This window comes from Tachypleus tridentatus, chromosome 4 (assembly GCF_004210375.1).
Source record: "Tachypleus tridentatus isolate NWPU-2018 chromosome 4, ASM421037v1, whole genome shotgun sequence".
Taxonomy (NCBI): domain Eukaryota; kingdom Metazoa; phylum Arthropoda; class Merostomata; order Xiphosura; family Limulidae; genus Tachypleus; species Tachypleus tridentatus.
The window spans coordinates 13,218,398-13,240,820 of record NC_134828.1 but is presented as its reverse complement, the minus strand read 5'-3'; the positions used below and the strand labels follow the sequence as shown (position 1 = coordinate 13,240,820).

The 22,423-nt window shown below is 34.3% G+C and overlaps 1 protein-coding gene across 2 annotated transcripts; it reads right to left on the bottom strand.

The window, feature by feature from the left end:
* Window positions 1-207: 207 nt before the first annotated feature.
* Dph5 (diphthine methyl ester synthase) lies at window positions 208-20,016 on the bottom strand. Of its 2 annotated transcripts, none has more exons than XM_076497072.1 (8): window positions 19,788-20,016; window positions 18,042-18,102; window positions 17,747-17,810; window positions 17,381-17,489; window positions 17,154-17,274; window positions 16,552-16,591; window positions 3,553-3,692; window positions 208-2,761 (listed from the first exon to the last, which is right to left on the bottom strand). In XM_076497072.1, exons 1-8 carry the CDS (start codon window positions 19,920-19,922, stop codon window positions 2,547-2,549), a joined length of 885 nt encoding a protein of 294 aa, XP_076353187.1. In that variant the 5' UTR covers window positions 19,923-20,016; the 3' UTR covers window positions 208-2,546. The 2 variants fall into 2 exon arrangements, with proteins under 2 accessions (XP_076353187.1, XP_076353188.1); XM_076497073.1 differs by having other exon boundaries at window positions 3,553-3,665.
* Between the last annotated feature and the right edge of the window lie 2,407 nt (window positions 20,017-22,423).

Below are 22,423 nucleotides of genomic sequence, written 5' to 3'. Positions count from 1 at the left end.
TTGGTTGTTATTGTTTTCTTAGCGCTATGCTATACAATAGGCTTTCTGTACTCTGTCCACAGAGAGCAATCGACTTCTGGACTTTTATCACAGTAAATCTGGACGCTTGTCAACAACACACCCGGTCACTATTAATTTGTACGTGTAGGGCACCATGTACTCACAGATGCAAGTTTTACTTGTAATTAAAACACTTCGTAGCACTTCTACATCAAATAAAAGTCTTCGATATTTATAGAATCAAAACGTTTATACAATCTCGAAGAATAGGTGGCCAAAGATCACCTACTGTGATTATTCTTGAAAAAGGGTCAGTGTAAAAATAGTGAACTGGTTAACTTCATAAACTTTGGTGGTTCTGTCGAGACCATTGTCAGGGCAGAGCCATTAGCAGATTCCTCTTCAAACACCTATTTAAAGAGAACCCTCAGAGAAATGATGTTCGCCAAAACAACTTGGTTTGTTTCGCATTTCGCACAAAGTTACACAAGGGCTATCTGAACTAGCTGTCCCAAATTTAGCAGTGAAAGAGTAGAAGGAAGGCAGCTAGTTATCATCACCCCCCGTCAACTCTTGGGCTAATCTACCAACAAACAGTGGGATTAATTAACCACCCAATTATAATGCCTGCATAAACTAGCATGTTTGGTGGGTTGGGATTCCAATACGTGGCCCTCAGATTGAGAGTCACGTGCCCTAACCACCTAGCTTTGTTAGGCCTAAATGATTTGTTGAGGGACAGTGAAAAAGGAAAGAGGATAATTACTGTAGCTTTCAAGATCATGGAACATTTAATTTTAGGTTTTATCTAAAAACTCATGAATACTTCATAAAACCAATGAGTTATTATTAAAAATTTTCTTTTAACCATAATTTCATGCACGTGCTCAGGGGACCAAAATAATTTTTGAAATTCTTTTACCTGTCAGGATTGCCGTAAGTTAGTAGTTAAAGATATCTGTATATGAATTTGAAAAGTAGTGATAACTTGATTTATGTTTGTCCTTGTACTTAGTGTCTTCACACAGTTATAAATTTATATTTTCTTACCATTCTCACACTACAGTCCTATATAATTACACAACTTTATCTGAATAACATTAAATAATTGATTTTTGTTTGTTATTAAGCTTAATGCAACTATCAAAACCCAATTTTTAACGTCATAATTCCTCACATTTAGTACTGAGCAAATAGAGGGCAAATAATTGGGATATTTCTGTAGTTTATACTCCAGACAAAGTAACATATTCTTGAGGTTATTGTGACTTACTATACCTAATAACAGCTAGAAGATGCAGTGTGAATGTACCTTTTTTAAGCAAAGTAAAAATAAAAAAAAGAGCAGTGTTTGGAACTTTCAGTCCAGAGTCAAGTATGTAAATTCTTCCAAGAGTGAGTTAGAATTACTTGAAGAGGTAAACCTGTTGTAAACAGGATGGAACAATTGGTAATTTCAGTCTTTGAAATAAGACTAATTTAATAAAGCTTGTGAATTTTATCAAATATTTGAACCAGTAGAAACAACTTAACGAATTCTTTCACCAGCTTGAAATATCATTTCTTCCAGAAAACATTTCTTTTAAAAAATCAAATATCTCAGAAGAGTTTACTAACCAAAAAATTCTATCTTGTGAGTTTGTACGTTTGTTTAGGCTATGGTCTCTTCGAATTTTCATGCCACAGTTATTTATAGTCATTAAAGAAAATAAACCAACAAAAACAAATTAATATTTGGTAACAGGAAGTAAAACGGACATTTTTGTTTCTGAGAATCTGAAATGGTCATGGTATTTGGCTACTGTAAAAATTTATCACTCAAGCAAACTGCTTGTACGAAGATTTGACAAAAGACACAAAGTGTCACAGATACAGCAATGACACCATTACAATCTCAGAAGTGTAATGCTGTAATGAAATACATTATTTATGAAAGACTAAAATATAAGAAAATGTTTTTTTAAATATTTTTTTTACAGTTCTTTGTTATGGTATCTTACAAAATTATTGGAATAAATACTTGTTCAAACTTATTACAGCATATTTTGACATTTAATTTTTGCACTATTTTCTACGTAACAAAATTTTACTTTTTCTTGTTCCTGGAAGAAAGTGTTATTTCCCAGTTGCTTATGCCTAAAGTAAATTGAAAAGACTTATTTTTCTCTTCACACTTTGCTTTTGTGACTTAAGAGTGTATAACGAAAACATGATGGAAGACTATATTTAGGGGCTAATGCGTGAAAGTGATTTACATTACAGTTGCAAATCTCAAAAAACTACTCACTTCTAAACATTTTTGTATAGCTTTAGTATAAATACATGTAAATCTTGATTCATATGTTGTTTTATTCAGACCTTATGTAAATGAAATAGTGCAAATTTGCCCATTTTTACATAGAAAATAGGTTAATTTCTAAATTTCATTATCCAGGTCACAAAAGCAAAGTTTGAAGGGAATAATGACCATTTTCTGTACTTTTACAACATAAGCAATTAAGAAATAATACATACTATCCAGGAACAAAATTTGTGTTACATAGAGGTCATGACAAGACAACCTCTTCAAACAAAGTTAAGTCATCTGCAAATAATTTCAACATTTCAATTTCAAGAGGATGCATGTGACCAGGAATCACCAGAGTGTGAAGAGGTAGGCCTAGATCCGTAGCTGTCATATTCTGTAAAGTTGTAACAACAATCTTTTGATCATCAGATCCAACCCTTGCCAAACCAACGCACACAGATCTCTCTGTGTAAGCTAAAAAAAGGAAGATAATACAAGTTGTAGATTTTAACCTTCTTATAACTAACTCTAACTCAAACTCCCAGTGGAATAGTAACTCCTTTTCTGAATAGCTTAGAACTATATTAAGTAGTACTCCATAAAAATCCTACTGGACTTGAGTGTAACACGTTCTACACATCTCTTACATATATTAATCTTTCCTATGCATTTACAACTACATATACACACATCTCTCTATTTTTCTAAGTCCTCAGGAACAAGATCTGATTTCCTCAACTTGAATCTTTAAATTTTTTTAAACAGGAACACTCAATTTAACTACACATATTTACAATCTGTTTGTACAATGTAACTATATCTAACTGTAGAAACATTTTTTAAATAAAGTCCAGGAAAGATTTAGCCAAAGGTTATTGCTGTTAACTGGACCTACCATCACTATAACAAAATTTACATCTAAGCTATTCCCAGTTGGCCCAGAAGATAAATATTAGCTGATGTGCCTGTGATAATAAAGTGGTACTAGGTGGTAAAACTGAGATAATGAAATCTAGTTTTTTATTACAATGTTGCTAATTGTTTCAAATCACATTTGATTGTTTTACCTGTTGCTACAAGTTGTAGAAAACCAAAACTTTGCCTACATATGCTTATTAGTAAAAACGATGCTACTCCTCACATTAAATGCTTAAAAAGACAAACAGAAGTTCCTCTGGCAGTACTAAAAATTAATTAGATTCAGTTAAAGAAGTGCCACACTTGAAATTAGTTATTAAAAACACGAACCGAGTTAACATGCTTACCTAGCTCAGCGTCTTTACAGCCTTCAACTCGTTTCTTTTGGATAATTTCAAGTAACTGTTGAGCTGCTTGAGCCGCTGACATGTATCGAGGTGGATCATAGATCTTGTTACCTCTAAAATATGAAGAGCTAAGTTTTCCTCTTGTAAATAAAACAAACATCTTTGTAGTGTTATAGACTTTCACTTAAAGTGGAAATCAATTTAGATCATCTGCTAACATTAATTCATAAGAAATAGTTAATACGATAAACATGTTTTAAGTACACATTTTAAAAAATGTTGATCATTTGAGTGATTCTATTATTTATATTTACACAAGTTCCTTCAATTTTTGACATGAAGTTATTAGAAATCCACCATATTGAGTTTCACTGGAATAATTCTCACTGTACTTTTCACAGATCATTTAACACTTTTGTTCTTGCATCACTCACGTGAGTGATGTGGTTTTATAGTAATGTGCTACATCACACACAAGTGATGCACATGTTGTTAAATCCATGTCACACAGATGTGATTCACAGTACTTTACATTTGTGACTGAGTCTGATTCGTAAGGCTTATGCTAAAGTTTATGTGATGGTTTTAAAATACTGTTTAGGCAGATACATTTACTTGTATCCAACTGTATTATATCACAACTATAAGAGAAATTGTATATGGATATATCAAGAAATATTATAAAACAAACATTTGAATTGTAATATTGTTGTTGAAAATAATTTATTTTTTTATTCCTCAAACGAGGTATTTATTACAAAAATAAAATATATCTCTTGTTAAAACAAAAACATGTGACATGGTCTTGAAAGTCAATGGATTTTCATAAAGGTCCATGTCACTCACTTTTTAAAATTAACAAAAATCATAGTTATACCTAATAATCCTGTTACTATTTGGTATAAAAACTGAAGTTAGGTCAAAGTGAAATTCCACCAGTGATTATATAAGTTTGATAAGGTAAAAAATATTTTTTTGGAAAGGAGATGACTCTTCTGAGAAAGAAAAGATGCTCTTATCTAGCTTTCAGGTAGCCATTTATTTTATAAAAACTTCGATACCAATGAGCCAAATAACTAGAAATCTTAACACTTATTCTTTAAAATTGTTATATTTGTATCATGTGTTCGTTTTTATGTTACTCTTTTCAAATAAGCTTGAAATTAAAGAACTGTTGCATTTTTTTTGTTTCTGGTCTGCGATTTCAAGTTATCTTCCATTCAAAAATCTTTTGTTACAAAGAAAACAAAAATTATTTCTTGTGAATTACAAAACACTAATTATAAATGTAATACAAAATAAGTGCCACCAGAATAAAATTATACAATCTTTGTTTCATTCAAACTGTGAAATTGTACAGAAATAAATACACAGCTCTTTTAACATATACTTATTATGCTCTTCAAATACATAACTTTAAAATTATACATCACATGTACATATTGAGTAATTAGTTCATGAAATCTAATGTACTAGGATATTCTTCATCAACTATATCATTTGTAACTAGTAGTTTATAGATCATGCTGGAAGCTAAAGAAATTAAAATAGAGCCAATAGATCAGAAAAAGTATAGACTGAGGGAAATGTTGGCAGGATTTCAGATGAAGCTTTAACTTGTATATACAAGGAATACATTAGTTAACAAGGACTTTCAGGAAATTAGAAGAAGTGCTAAAATGTAGTGGATTTAGTTATAATAAGCCTATTCTGTTGAGCAACAAATTTCAACCCTGACTTCTGGAAACAAGGAACTATTGAAGGGAAGGAAAATAAAAGTGTCAAAGAAGGATGCAGATAATAAGGATGTTATAGTTATTGGTGATTCCTTGAGAAGGTATGGGGATAGAATAAATAGGGTGAAGAGAATCAGGGGCAAATGTGGAGGATATAACTGAGAACCGGAGATATAATAAAGGTGGTTAAGGAGGGATACAGTTTTTGTAGTGCATTGTTAGGGGCTAATGATATAGTGAAAGGTAGAACAGAAAAGCTAATTAATAAGTACAAGGGGTTGATAAAGACATTTAAAGTAAAGGGACGTACCTTAATTTTGTCAGAAATACTACCCAGAATTAACTGTGGAGATGAAGTTATAAGTCAGTCAATAGGGTTAAATGCTAGGCTTAGGTTAATATGGAAGGATGAGTAGATTGGCTGGTTGGACCAGTGGGATCAGATCAGTGGAGGGAAAGAGGTTTTTGCAATGGATGGTTTACACTTAAATAGGATAAGGGCTGGTTTGTTTGCTAAGGCTATTAACTCTAGTGTAAGGGAAGTTTTAAACTAAAACTAGACAGGAAAAACTAAATAATAAAAGAATAAGATGCAGAGAAACGTTTAGCATAAGAAATTAATATAGAAGTAGTTATAAGGATGGGCTTAGTATTACTATTGCAATTCTAGGAGTATGAATATAGAAGTAGTTATAAGGATAGGCTTAGTATTACTATTGCAATACTAGAAGAATGAATACAGAAGTAGTTATAAGGATAGGCTTAGTATTACTATTGTAATACTAGAAGTAGTTATAAGGATAGCCTTAATATTACTATTGTAATACTAGAAGTATGAATATAAAAGTAGTTATAAGGATAGGCTTAATATTACTATTGTAATACTAGAAGTATGAATACAGAAGTAGTTATAAGGATAGGGTTAGTATTACTATTGTAATACTAGAAGTATGAATACAGAAGTAGTTATAAGAATAGGCTTAGTATTACTATTGCAATACTAGAAGTATGAATATAGAAGTAGTTATAAGGATAGGCTTAATATTACTATTGTAATACTAGAAGTATGAATACAGAAGTAGTTATAAGGATAGCCTTAATATTACTATTGTAATACTAGAAGTATGAATACAGAAGTAGTTATAAGGATAGGCTTAATATTACTATTGTAATACTAGAAGTATGAATACAAAAGTAGTTATAAGGATAGGCTTAGTATTACTACTATAATACTAGAAGTATGAATACAGAAGTAGTTATAAGGATAGGCTTAGTATTACTATTGTAATACTAGAAGTATGAATATAGAAGTAGTTATAAGGATAGGCTTAATATTACTACTGTAATACTAGAAGTATGAATACAGAAGTAGTTATAAGGATAGGCTTAGTATTACTATTGTAATACTAGAAGTATGAATATAGAAGTAGTTATAAGGATAGGCTTAATATTACTACTGTAATACTAGAAGTATGAATACAGAAGTAGTTATAAGGATAGGCTTAGTATTACTATTGTAATACTAGAAGTATGAATATAGAAGTAGTTATAAGGATAGGCTTAATATTACTACTGTAATACTAGAAGTATGAGAAATAAAACAGATAACATTAGAACACTTGTAAAAATGGAGAATTTTGATAAAATGTGAATACCTAAAACATGGTTAAATATAGATGATTTTAATGAAAGAAATGTCTTTGAAATACAGGGTTGCAGGGTGATTAATAGAGATAAAGCAGTAAAGAGGGGAAGGAAAGGCTTTTTGTACAAATTTCACCCTGTTGATATTAACAATAACATTATGGAGATTGAATCTATTTCGGTTTCTGTTAGTGGATGTAAAGGAAAAAGCTTCTAGTGTGAACTTGTTACAGACAACCAAATGATGAAATTAGTGAGAAACTTTACAATGAAACTAAGATTTCATCTGTTGATGAAGTTATAATTATGAGTGATTTTAATTTCAGGCATTTAGATTGGGAAATGCTAGAGTCAAACCATGATGTACAAAGGTTTTTTCACAGGATGGTTTTCTTTACCAATTTGCCAAGGAAACTACAAGAAACAATACTGTTTTATATTTATTGTTAACTTTTAATGTAGAATTGATTGAGAGCATGGAAAGTGGGGAACATCTGGGTACAAGCCATCATTGCTCTATTAGGTTCAATGTTTTGCTGCATGTGGAGATAACGAATAATGATATTTTGGTTACAAATTTCAAAAAAACCAGTTTTGAAGAGATGCTACAAGAATTATCTATTGTGAATATTCAGCTGAGTTATTTGGAGACAGATGTGAAAAATGTTTAGGGATAAATTTTTAAATATTCGTGGTAAACATATTCTCTATAGAAAGAACGGATAGCTGCAAAAAAACACAGGTTGGTTCACAAAGTGTACAAGATATAAAATTAAATGAAAGCATGATAAATGTGAGAAATTTAAATTAATCAACAATAAATTCAGAAAATTAAAAAATGTAGTGAAACAGGAAATTAGGGCATAAAAAGTTGAGAAAAGGTTGGCTAAAAATGTAAAAAATAACAGTAAAGATTTCTTTAAATACATTAAGGGTAAACAGAATGTTAGAATGGGAGTATGACTCTTGATGAATGATAAATGAGGACTAGTATCTGATGATTACGAGATGGCTGGGTTACTAAATTTTGTCTTAAGTTTTTACTAAGGAAGCATTAAACAGTACTCTAAATCTTGAACAGATGATAAACAGAAACAAGACAAAACAAGATGGCTGCATTAATCTGAGCTTGTTTAAGACAAAACTGAGAAGTTTAAAAAATGATAAGGCTACTGGGCCAGATAATATTCAATCCTTGAATAGATACCAGAAAATTAGAAGTTAACTAATGTAACTTCTCTTTTCAAGAGAAGTGATAATAACTACCAATAATCATAGACCTATTAGTTTTACATCAGTTGTGGGAAAGGTTCTGGAAAGTCTGATAAAAGATGCTTTGCAAAGTCATTTAACAAAGTTTACAATTTTACTGAACAGTCAGCATTGTTTCACTAAGAGCAAATCTTGACTCACGAATCTCCTGATATTCTTTGAAAAGGTCACTACTTATGTAGATCAGGGTAAGAGTGTAGATTTGGTACATCTGGTTGATTGATTGATTTAGTGTTTTATGGCACAAAGCAGCGAGGCTATCTGCGCCAGACATTCGGTAAAAATGTAAAAAAATAAAATAAAATAAATAAATAAATAAATAAATGTAGTAATAGACATAAATGGAAATGAAGGTAAAACAAAAAAGTATAAAACCAATGTTGACACCTAGTCTACAATGTTAAGATAGAAGGCAGAGTATAAGAAGTTGTAAGGTATTTACTCTAGCAAAAAGGTAATGATCATAACCCGACTAACAGGTAAGTTCAAGAACCATCGTCAATCACCTGAAGTTGGTCTTTCCAGTCCTGGTTCCGGGTTATGTGTCATAGCAGCTATTATCAAAATGTAAAAGAATAGAAGTTTTAAAAGATACATAGCAAAATTTTAACAATGAGTAGCCAAATGTCCAGTAAAAAGATAAAAGTCAAGTAAATGGAGTAAAATTTGTAAAAGTAAATGAAGGTAAAAACAAAACAGCAATTAAAACAGAAAATGGTGTAAAAACCAATGGTGACATCCAGTCTTCAAAGTTGTAAAATATTTACTCTAGCAAAATGGTAATGATCATAACCCGCCAGGAAGACTAACAGGTAAGTTCAAGAACCACCATCAATCACCTGAAGTTGGCCTTTCCAGTCCTGGTTCCAGGTTATGTGTCATAGCAGCTATTATCAAAATGTAAAAGAATAAAAGTTTTAAAAGACACTCCCCAAAATCGTAATAATGAGTAGCCAAATGTCCAGTAAAAAGATAAAAGTCAAGTAAATGGAGTAAAATTTGTAAAAGTAATTGAAGATAAAAGCAAAATGGCAATTAAAACAGAAAATGGCGTAAAAACCAATGTTGACATCCAGTCAACAAAGTTGTAAAGAACTACCTGTAGCAGAATGGTAATGATCATAACCTGCCAGGAAGACTAACAGGTAAGTATAAAACCACCGTCAGTCACCTGAAGTTGGTCTTTCCAGTCCTGGTTCGGGTTATGAGTCAATATGGCCAGTACTAAAAAGTTAAGTAGTAAAAGTGTGAAATGATATGCAGCAAAGTATAATAACAACTTCGCCAGGACGACTAACGAGTAGTTCAAATGAATAGTTCAAACAATAGCGTTAGTCACCTGAAGTTGGCCTTTCCAGTCCTGGTGTCAAGTTATTTAATGTTCTGGCCATTGTCCAATGTCAAATTGAAGGAGAGAGATTAAAACTGTAAAAGGAACCACAATTAAAAGGTGTAATGAATAAATATGCAACACTTAAATGAGATTAAAAGATTAATGGCCATTAAAAATTAAAAACATTATCAAGGTGGACAGAGTCACCATCACCAATAACTCTGTCTAATGTTACAGACTGACCCTTGGAAAAAACATGTTTAAAATATTGCCGTCGTTGAGAATTGTAACGATGGCAAGAAAGTAAAACGTGACTGATAGTGATTTGAGTGTTACACAAATTACACATTGGTGCATCAGTTCCAGATAAAAGAAAATGATGAGTTAAAAACTGTGACCAATCGTAGCCTAGTGAGAACAACTTCCTCCTTCCGAACTTTACAGAAGCTAGATGGCCAAAGTCCAATTTTGGGTTTGATTTGAAAAAGTTTGTTGTCGTTGCTCATTCCAAGTGGACTGCCAGCTGGCACGGAGCCGAGCCTTGAAGACAACACCATAGTCCATGTGCGGAATAGGCATAGGAGTGATGGTGCTGAAGCAGACATATTTAGCTGCCATGTCTGCAAGCTCGTTCCCGCCAATACCAACATGGCCTGGTATCCAGAAAACTGGATTGAAGTAGCTGCTAATGAGAAATGGGCCAGTCGGTTTCAAATATCAGCGAGAATAGGATGTGAGCTTACGTGTAGCGATTCCAAGGCAAGTATAGAACTAAGCGAATCAGTATAAATAGTGCAGTTGGAGTACTGCTCAGCTGCAATATGATCCAGGGCAAGAGATATGGCATACAGTTCAGCAGTGAACACAGAAGCTGTAGAAGGGATTCTGCGCACAACTACTGACCCATAGCAAACCATAGCAGAGCCCACTGAATTACCTGATTTGGAACCATCTGTATAAATGGGAACTGAATGATTGTTTGAAAGATATTCATTGAATAAAAGACGGTACTTCCAATCTGGAGTATCTGCCTTTTTTAGGTGACTTAAAGAAAGGTCACATTTGGGGGCTGTAATAAGCCATGGTGGGATGGGCCGACCTGTGGAATCTGCAATGTTATCCAAGGACAGACCCAATTCATCCAATTGCTCCCGGATACGAAGACCAAACGGAGCAATGACAGATCGTCTGTTCTGAAAAAGTACTGCCCACCGAGGAAGGAAAACACATTTCCAGGTTGGATGCTTTGGTAAGGAATGAAGTTTCGAAGTATATTGTAAAGATAGTTGCAAACGGCGAAGGTGTAGAGAAGGTTCATGAGATTCAATGTATATACTTTGAACTGGAGAGGTACAGAAAGCCGAAGTCGAAGTCCTTGGTGATGAACGGGTCCAGCATCTTTAAGGCGAGGGTCTGGCAGAGCCATAGACCATTGATCCATAATCGAGTTTCGATCTAATAAGAGCACGATATACCTTTAACATTGAACAGCGATCTGCCCCAACTGGTAGAAGAGAGAACACGGAGGATGTTCAGTGCTCTTGTGCATTTGACCCGAAGCTGCTTTAAGTGTGGTATAAAGGTCAGTTTACGATCAAAGATAAGCCCCAAGAACTTGGTCTCCAGGACCACTGGCAGCAAAACTTCACCAATATGAAGTTCAGGATCAGGGTGAATACCCCGTTGACGGCAAAAGTGCATGCATACAGTTTTGGAGAGAGATAAATTAAAGCCGTTCGCCAGAGTCCACTTCCATTACACAATTGAGGGCGATTTGTAGTTGCTGCTCAATATATCTCATGTTTGATGACTGACATGAGATGTGAAAGTCATCGACATACAGCCCATTCGCAACAGTGAGAGGGAGTTGTTCAGTGATGGCATTTATCTTTATACTGAAGAGTGTAACACTCAATACACAGCCTTGAAGGACTCCAAGTTCCTGTACAAAAGAACGGGAAAGTGTCGAACCCACACGAACTTGGAATCTCCTGTCCATTAAAAAATTTTTAATAAACATGGGTAGATGGCCACGTAACCCATATGTATGGAGGTCTGGCAAAACGCCATACCTCCATGTTGTGTCGTAAGCCTTCTCTATGTCAAAGAATATTGATACAAGATGTTGGCGGTTGAGAAAGGCTTCTCTGATAGATGTTTCAAGGACAATTAGGTGGTCTGTGGTGGAGTGCTGTCGACGGAACCCACCCTGGGTGGGTGAGAGAAGGTTGTTTGATTCAAGGAACCAAACAAGACGAGCATTAACCATCCTTTCTAATGTCTTACAGAGACAGCTCGTCAAAGCAATTGGACAGTAGTTTGAAGGAATCTTGGGATCTTTCCCTGGCTTAGAGAAAGGTAAAATAATAGCCTGGCGCCAGGCATCAGGAAAAATATTCTCCTGCCAGATCCAGTTGAAAACAATCAGAAGGACATCAAGAGAAGCAGGAGATAGATGGTGCAGCATGTCATAATGAATATCATCAGGTCCAACAGACGTACTGGCAGACCGATGAAGGGCCATTTTTAGTTCCACCAGGGTAAAGGGACAATTATAGTAAAAGAAACAGTCAGTTTGAAAGGAAAGAGGTGATCACTCTGCTCGAGTCTTGATGGCCAGGAAGGTGGAGGAACAAACAGAAGTGCTAGATACCCGGCAAAAGCTTTCACCTAGAGTGTTAGCGATGTTCGAACATCAGTCACCTCCTGACCATCAGAGAGTAAGATCGAGAGGGGACAGAATTGTAGTGTCCATTAACCTTTCGAATCCTGTCCCATATGATCTTGGAACTGGTGGTAGAAGATATGCTAGTTGTGGACTTAATCCAAGATTCCTTCTGGCTTTGACGTCTTACCCACCTAGCATGTGCATGGGCCTGTTGGAAAGCAACCCGGTTTGAAAGTGTGGGATATCTACGAAAAGTATCCCAGGCCCGCTTTTGAGCCTCCCGTGCTAAGTGGCAAGTAGGATTCCACCATGGAGGAGGATATCGTGGAAAACGTGTCGAGGTTTTAGGAATACACTGAGCAGCTGCATGTGTAATACAGTCAGTTACCGCTGCTACACAGTCGTCTATTGATGGCTGATTTACGATGGCAGGATCAAGTTCTGCGAGAGCAGTGAAAGTGGACCAGTCTGCCTGATCCAGCTTCCACCGGGCACGCTGGTAGGGTGGCATCGATCACGGCCAGTCTCTCTCAAAAGGATGGGAAAATGATCACTGCCTAGTGGATTACTGTCAACCCTCCATGAAAAATGGGAGAATAATGAAGGGGAGCAAACTGAGAGATCAATAGCGGTAAAGGACTGACTAGGTGCATGAAAGTGAGTGGAAGAACCAGTATTGAAAGAGAAAGATTGTGATCAGAGAGCATCCGCTCTACAGATGGCCCTCCCATCAATAATAGCACTTCCCAGAGGGGATGATGTCCATTAAAATCCCTAAGGTTAGAAATGGAGATGGCAATTGTTCAACGAGAGCATCAAGATCTGATTGATCATATATCTCTCCAGGGGACAGGTACAGAGAACAAACAGTGATGGTATGACCCAAGGAAACACGGATGGCTACAGCCTCTAAGGGTGTGTTGAGTGACAAAGACAGGGTGGGCACATGTTGATCAACCAACAGTGCCACCCCCTCCATATACTCGACCATCACACAACCTGTCATTTCTGTACAGAGAAAACTGCAGAATGAAGACAGTATCAGCAGTTTTGAGAAATGTTTCTTGTAAAGAAAGACAAACAGGATGGTAGGAAGCAATCAGCATTTTGATATCATCCAGATTAGAACATAAACCTCGACAGTTCCATTGTATCAAGGTGGCCATTTTTAAGAACGAGTAGGTGAAGTGGCTGGAGAACCCTTCGGTTTACGACCACATCTTTTTTCTTTACTGTCTTTAGTCGGAGGAGGTCTATCAACCTCCATGGATCCTGCCCTGGGTCGGGTGGGCAGGTTTTTGTTATTGGAAGGGGAATCTAGTGACTGAGGACGCTAGAACTGAGAACGAATAATTGTTTTGTCTCTTGTGGTGGGAGAAAAAGATGTATCAGAAGAAATGCCTGTATTTGAAACTGAAGGACGTGGATCTCGAGGTTTGTTGGAAGGTATGGGAGGAACAGAGATGGGTGTGGAAGTCGATTCATCAACCTTTTTAACCACGGAGGTCAAAAGGCTTTTCATTTGTTTTGAAAACGATTCTCTTGGAGGCACAGAGAGATCTGTCTGCACTCCCACTGTAGTTGTGGAATGAAGTGTAGCAGCATATGTCCGAGATGGAGTTGTGGACAGCAATTTCCGAGCCTCAGGATAACTAATGTTATGTGTCGTTTTCAAACGCTGCACCTCTTTTTCCTCCAACCATTTTGGGCAAGAATGAAAGTAAGAGGGGTGAGAACCATTGCAGTTTAAGCAATGTGAGTTCATGTCACAGTCATAGGCATCGTGGTCCTTGCCTCCACAACGAGCACATGTCAGGGAACCACGACAAGATGTGTTTGAGTGGCCGAATCTCTGACATTGGAAACATCGAAGAGGGTTTGGTATGTATGGCCGAACCCTGCAAATGAGATAACCTGCCTTGATGGTGGCAGGTGCACACGTGGTGAAGTAAATGTTAAAACAAGGGTATTTGTTGGCAGTATAACTCCATCTTTGCCTCACTGCAGAAACTCCTTGAGTGGAGAGACCAGCGAGAATCTCTGACTCGGGAACGTTCTTCAAATCCCTTTCAACAATAACTCCTTGTGAAGAATTCAAGGTAGCATGGGGTGTAACCTCAATAGGTATATCCCCAATTGCTTTTGAATTCAAGAGGAGTTCACTGTGTTGGGATGTGGATGTTTCAACCAATAAGTCACCAGATCAAAGTTTCTTTACCGATTTTGGAGAGCCAGCAAGTCCCTCTAGTCCCTTTTGAATGAAAAAAGGGGACATTTGCCCTAAAGGTTTTCGAAGAGAATGTAATATAAGAAAATGAGATACGTGTGTTACTGATGTTGAAGATTGCTGTTCTGAGTATTCAAGACGTGGTCACTTACCCATTGACTGTTTTTTACAATTTTATTTAAATTTTTAGAGGATCCATAGGAAAAAGGAAAAATTTTGGTACCCACTGACCCCACCCACCATGGAGCCCTACAAGGGGACGCACTACAAAGTCACGCAAGGAGAATGCAGCAACGCCAGGGTTTTGTGAGCACTATACCCAAACACCAGCATCAGGCACAATGTCCACAACACCCGTTGAGAACTTCCAACACTGGTACTTGGTTGACTCTAGCCCAAGTGGACCAGCCGATTGACCCAAGGGTAGCCACCCAAAGGCCGCCCATCTACAGGAATTCGAGGCCAAAGTGGTGTGTTAGGGTTGGACCCCTCAACCACCAGGATCCTCTCCTCCCCTTCACGAGTCGCCACGCACGGCAAACACGTGGGTGGATGTTTAGATCCCAGAGGAGGTAACCAGATAGAACAGAACCTTCCCTGGGAGGTCCCCTCACCACGTACAGGAATCCACACCGAGGGGGGTACATCTGGATTTTCAGAGAACATCTGACAAGGTGCCACATGAAAGGCTTGTAAAAACATTATCTCTGTTAATGTGGGGGATAAGTTAAGTAACTGGATAGAAGTGTGGCTGGATAGATAAAAGCAGATAGTTGTTACAAATGGAGTTCAGTCAAACTGTTTTAATGTCACAAGTGGGGTACCTCAGGGCTCAGTATATTAGGACCTTTGCTCTTTTTGATTCACCTTCATGGTACAGATGAAGGAAGAGTCAATAACTTACTTAACTTTGCTGAAAATATCAAGGTCTTAAGTGTTGCTGGCTGTGAAGAGAATACTGCTGATTTACAAAAGGATTTAGATCATTTTGTGAGTTGGGTACATAAAAGGCAAATGGGTTTTTAATTATAATAAATGCATGTGGGTTATCACAATATGAATATGAATAACTTTAGCAATGTCACGAAAGAAATGAATCTTGGTGTAACAGTCAATCAGTCTCTTTAACCCATCCACCAAGCAGTGTGTTGTTCCTAGTGGTAGAGCAAATAGTGTTTTAGGTGTATCTACAAAAATATTGGGTACAAGTATAAAAGTCTATAAAATATTAAACAGAACTAAATAGAGCTATAAACCTTATAATAAATGTACTTGTATAGTTCTAACTCCCAACATTCTAACTTTCTCCTGAAGATTTATGCAAGTACATCACGGGAATACCGAGATGAGTTCAGCTTCCTGAAGTTTCTTTCCATTCCAGTTTATACAAAATAAAATTACATGAAAAAATTGTCATTAGCTACTTATAAATGATGCATGTCCTCTTAATTTTATTTATTTTCAGAAAATATTTTCCATAATTAATGACTTAGATTTTAAAATATTTTTGTATTTATTAAAAAATAAAATATACGTTAACAACCTGGATCAATAACATTAATGCAGTATTTAATTATTTGTTTTATGTTGCTGATGTAATCACCTATTAACAATTAATGTAATTAATAGTTTGAAAGCTATTTATTTATATATACCCGAGAAACAATAATGCATCCTGTTTTAAAAAATGTAGTTAAAATATAATTGCACAGTCAAAAAAATTCTTCAGGAAAATCTCCAATATTTAAAAGTCCTTAAATGTATAAAAAATAATCCCAGAAGCAAAACAGGACCCGGGTTTACCTAATCAGCGTAAAAATCAAAGTAAGGCTTCTGGATGGAAATTTGTTGGTTCATTACTAATGAACCTAATTTTAAAAAAATAAGGAAAGCTACAGTTCTTTTTTAAAAGTTATTAAATCGTGTTTGAAAGTAATTATAAACTGTTTCACCAGAGTAAGTTTCCTTAATTACTAATCTATATAATTCAATCATTTCATAGAACAAGTTTTTAAAATACTTTCCTATGTTATTTTTACTATTACATTTCCTATTACTGTTGATCTTTGTTCTTACATTTTTAAAATTTAAGTATTTATGCACTGAAAGTCAAACTTACCTCATTAGATTTTCAATGGACTGTTCTTTAACTTTGATATCTGAAATGTTAAATTATAAATCAGGTTTAACATAGTTTACAGTACATTAATTAAAATAATATTTATGCATACAGCCTTAAACATAGCCATGTTTATCTGATGCAAAAGACTTAAAAATATTTGGAATAATTGTTTCTGAGTAAAAAATATTCTGTGTACTTTTAAGTATTTCTGTACATTGGTTGCTGTGTTTAAAAAATATAGATAAATAATATACTAACAACAAAACAGAACTTAGATCACTGAAGAGAAATGTTATTAATAAATAAACATAGGATTCCAGAAATTGTTTAAAAGTAATTTCAACAGAGATCCAGTCCAATCCACACACTGATTAATGTGTGTTACTGGGTTATACTAGTTTTGGAGAATCCAACTCCTCAGTAGTAGCCCTGAACACAATGTTATTGTATGTTTAAGAACTGCAAACTAAATTCAGAAAGTAGGAATGTTCCAAATTATATTTAATAAGAAAACAAAAATTTACATTTGGAATTAATACAATACGAATACAACAAATTAGAATGCCATATCCAGGTCTTAGAAATGTATACTGACTCACCTAATAGACAATGTGTGTGTAAGCCTCTAGTTTTGTTAGCTAGAATCTTGTTGTAAAAGCTATCAGGTTTCCAATCATCAGTCCAGAACACAATAGAAACTGTTTCTCCAAAATTGTACAACTATTCATATGTGGAAGAGAAAAAGAAAGAAACAGTTCTGAGAAAGCTGTGTTTATATTAAACTAAATATAATTTTTAATAAATTATAGAAAAAAAATGAAATTACCTGTAAGCCACAACAACCTACTGCATTGATTATAGAAGCATTATGGACAACTTTGTAAGGAATCTTTGCTTGATGGGCTCGTAACAACAGGTCTGTGTGTGTTGTAGCTCTAAATAAAACAAATAAATATTCATCCGTCAATAAAAAAAACATGATTTATGTCTAAATGTATACAAGAATAATTGAAAGTTATGTCATCTTCACGATCTATGGAATTTACATAACTACAAACTTTACAAACATACACATTATCTGGTAACTTAAAACCTATTTCTAATCATATGTAAAATGCATGTTTCACTTCGTCACAGTACTTTGACTAAATATGTATCACCTCAAAAGTGAAACAATAGTGTTACATCTTACCCAAATGGATCTCCAACAACTAGGAATGACACATCAATTTCTTTAGCACTATTCAAAATCACATCTGAAAAATAATTGTGTGTACGTATTATTATAATAAATTAAAGTTTACATTTCTGTAAAATTTGGATGTACTTACTAACATAAGATATTAAAATCTACAACCATAAAATAATGAAACTTCAAATTAAGTGTATCCAATATAGTAAATAAAATAATACAAACAAATGAATTTCACTTACATTTTTCTTGTAAATTATTGAAATTTTGAGCTCAAATAAACTAACAATCTTACCAGCATGCTGTTCTACCATGTCTCGATCAGCAAGTATAAGATGCTTCCCATAGAATTCTTCCTTAAAATAAAAATGTTGATACACCGATTTAAGCTGGTACCATTATCTTGAGAAGACTTACTTGCATTACAGGAATATTAGAGAACAAGCAACAAAAAAGATAGTTACAGTTAAATAGAAAAAGAAGTGATAAAATATCCATGCCAAAAATTAAATTTAACTTTTTGTTTCATGATTGAGAGAGATGTTCTTTATATTTTGTTAAGTTTTTATTTTATTATCTCCTGACAGCTCAAAGTTTTTTAAAATATATTTTGGATGCCAATCCATTGCAGGTTAACTTCCAACTAATGGCTAGCACCCATCAGACAAGTGAGTGGATTGAAACAGCTAGCAAAGAATCTTGATTGAAAATACAATAGCATGGCATAAGCCAGCCTCAAACACACCACCAACAGAGAGTCCAGAGCACAAAACCATTAAACCATGATGGCCCTCACAAGCAAACTGTCTAAAGATCTGGTAAAATAAGATTGTCATTATTTCACTAGTAGAATTCATATTTGCTATAAAAGAAGGATAACATTTTGGAAAAATAGACATATTCCAACATAGATATTACCAATAACGGCACAATCTACCTTTTACTTCATCCTCAATCATGCAATATCTTCTGTGCTATTAACAAGATGCGTGATAAACTTGTAATAACAGAAACATCTCTATTTGAGACAGATCAGTTTTTTTAACTATCCAATTAAAGGGTAAACACTGTATTATTGAGGGTAAATTATAAAACTGCTATTATAAAAAAGGTTAAAGTTACTTTAACTTACAAACATCATGCGATTTTGAGTGTTTGTTATCAGTAATTATGTTTGAAAAACAAACTCCAGTGTTTGACCATGGTAAAATTTGGTGTCAGAGATAACTTTAACATTTAGAACTTATAACAAAATTTATACAAGTCAGCAAGTCATGTAGACATAAACACAAAATATTGTAATCATGACTGAATGAAACAGTGTGAAACTAAACTTGTATATTGTAGTAGAGGAAATAACTTATAAATAAGCATAGTATCTCTATACTGCTATAATTATCAATTTATTTGAAGAAAATGATTTTTGAAATAAAGGTGTAGTAAAAAAATATTTACAATTTATAACATTCACATTACTTACAATGTGTGATGGCATGTCATGAATTCTTGCAATATTCTGTAAATTAGGAAATTTCAACACAAATCTTGCTTCTATTTCTAAACCCTTAATTATGTTTCTTTGTTTTCCTGAATATCGCACAAAGCGACACATGCTGTCTGTCCTAACCATCCCTAAATTAGCATTGAGGGAAGGCTACTACCATTACCACCCAATAGATTAACCATCACATAAACCACCCCCATGGCTGAAAGGATGAACAAATTTGGTATGACGAGGATTCGAACCCGTGACCTTCAGATTAATTACGAGTTGAGCGCTTTAACCACTTGGCCATGTCCATAAGATCACTAAATAAACACAAGTGTTTGAGTAGTACTTTTACAGCCATAAAATGAGTACTGTATTTCCTCATCAGTATGAACAGCAAACTAACGCCTACAACTAACTTGATTCAAATATTTTAAAACAGATAACGTGATGCATAAAATTTAAAACAAAGCAATTCTAAAATAATCTATATTTGATTTCTATTTTAACATTAACCATTAAACGACATTAGCCTTAAAACTAAAAGCTTACCAACGCTTCCTTCCCAACTGTCAAAATAGATGTATAAGCCTCCAAGTACACTTTTTCAGATTTACGGATAACCTCTAAACCTTTAACCGTTATATCTCTTGCATCTCCTAAACCAAGACCTACAAAATAAAGCATTTTCTCTCTCTATGAAAGTATGCTTCCGAAACAGTATACATTCCCAATATTTCTACTCCACCACGTTAAGTTTATAGCACAACAGCGCCATCAAGCAGTTGCATGTATTTTTTTTTTTTCGTTTTTAAATTTTCGTTTATAAAAACATTACTAACATTAGGCTATAGAAACATTTTGCTCGTAGTTACTACAGTTTGTTAAAAATTATTTTGAGCTATTTCCTAATTTGTTAAAAAAATCACTGTCCACATTGTCGAAGGGTTACTGAAGGGTAAGCAGACATTCTATGTATTAAATTTTATTTTCATTACAAACCATACTAATATTGATGCCTTTCACTTAAATGATACGAAACTACAGTCCATGTTTTAAAAACAAAATCCTTAAACGTATTAACAATAATTACAGAATAAGAATAGCGAGGCACCTAGAGGAGAATAAAAGAATAATATTCCCTCCCTCAAGGAGATCTACACAGAAAAAGTTTGGATTTATAAATTTCTTAAAAGCGTATAACAGGTATTCAAATAATCAGCAATGTGTAAAATTTGTATTCAAACCCTATTTATATTGTGTTTATTACCAGAATGTTGATAAATAACACAACAAGTAAATACAACAAAGGTTGAGGAAGTGCAGGTGGAAAACTTCATTGGTATGTCAATTCTAAGGTGTTCTAAATCTAATACGCACTTCGAGTCAACGTTATAACAGTCATAGTAAAGCATGCCAATACGTCACGTTACTTATAACAAAAAATCAAATAAGTTACTAAACAAGCAAACTTTGTGAAAACAAAGAGCTAAGTTTTCGGAGAGATAGAGCTAATAAACAAAATCATGATAGAAAAAATATATAAATACTGAAACCACAAAAACCCGAGTTGTTTTCAATCAATTTCTTGAAAAATGTGACGCGATCCATTTAAGATAACATTTATTTTTGTTTGTTTTGGAATTTCATGCAAAGCTACACGAGGGCTATCTGCGCTAGCCGTCCCTAATTTAGTAGTTTAAGACTATAGGGAAGGCAGCTAGTCATCATCATCCACCGCCAACTCTTGGGATACTCTCTTACCAATGAATAGCACGATTGACCGCCATGTTACACTATATAACAAAATTTTTACTTTTTCTTGTTCCTGGCCAGAAAGTTTTATTTCCCAATTGCTTATGCCTAAAGTAAATATAAAAAGACCTATTTATTTTTCTCTTCAGACTTTGCTTTTGTGACCTGGGTAATTAAATGTTCAAATTTACCCATTTTCTAGAACATTCTTTAGGGGAGGGCTTCTTGAGCAATCACAAGGCTGAAAATTATGTGGAACTGGTTAAGGCTTTGAGGAAGAACTACAGCAAAATGGGCTGCAGGATGTCTCTGAAAGTCCATATCCTTGACGCTCATTTTGATAAATTCAAGAACATGGGAGCATACTCAGAGGAACAAGGCGAGCGCTTCCATCAAGATATACTGAACTTTGAACGCTGCTACCAAGGAACGTATAACGAAAACATGATGGGAGACTATATTTAGGGGCTGATACGTGAAAGTGATTTACATTAATTGCAAATCTCGAAAAACTACTAACTTCTAAACATTTTTGTTCATTTTTGTATAACTTTAGTATAAATATATGTAAATCTTGATTCATATGTTGTTTTATTCACACTTTATGTAAATGAAAATGTACAAATTTGCACGTTTTTATATAGAAAATAGGTTAATTTCTAAATTTTATTATCCAATTCATAAAAGCAAAGTTTGAAGGGAACAAGTGCCATTTTCTGTACTTTTAGAACATAAGCAATTAAGAAATAACATATTCTATCCAGAAAAGGGCGAGTATGTTTAATGTGACAGGGATTTGAACCCGCGACTCTCAGATTACGAGTCAAGCGCCCTAATCACCTGGCCTCATATCAAATCAAGACGAAGGTTCGAAGAATATCTGTATAAAACGGTGTTGGAGTTCCTCTAAAAATTGTACAGAAATGTAACTGTACATATAGTTCACATGATCTAATTAAGAAGGAATAAGTATGACCCTTTTTTTTGGCAAGATTGCTTCTATTGATAACACGGGAAACTTCGAAATATGTACAGTCAAACTGGCCTGAATTTAAAATGTTTTCAGTCGTGAAACTATTTTAACATTATAACTTGTGTCCAAAATAATCTTTTATTATAACGTATGGATACGCTGGGATCGTAAGTTTTTATCTTTTCTTAATTTAGAAGATAATAATTAAGTGTTCATGTAATCACGACGAAGCTGTTTCAACGCCATTTAAAAGTCACAGAATTTAATAATTCATTTTTTTACTATCTTGTATTAAAAATAAAAGGGTGATGAAATTTGTTATGGAAGTGATTATTTAGGGCTAGTGAGAACTGCTGTAAGTTTTACGCAGTTCAATTATATTTAAAGGTCTTCACAAATTGAAAAGTTTGATTAAAGTTGCCTTTAGTAGCCAACGCCATCTTTATTTTATTAACTAAAT

What these genes read in the sequence shown, in the direction of transcription:
- Dph5 (XM_076497072.1), bottom strand. Translation starts at nt 19,922, where the DNA reads ATGCTTTATTTTGTAGGTCTTGGTTTAGGAGATGCAAGAGATATAACG. An exon ending in TCCATTGAAAATCTAATGAG is followed by an intron (nt 3,693 to 16,551) that starts GTAAGTTTGACT and finishes TTTATTTACAAG; the next exon opens with AGGAAAACTTAGCTCTTCAT. An exon ending in CTGTAAAGACGCTGAGCTAG is followed by an intron (nt 2,762 to 3,552) that starts GTAAGCATGTTA and finishes TCCTTTTTTTAG; the next exon opens with CTTACACAGAGAGATCTGTG.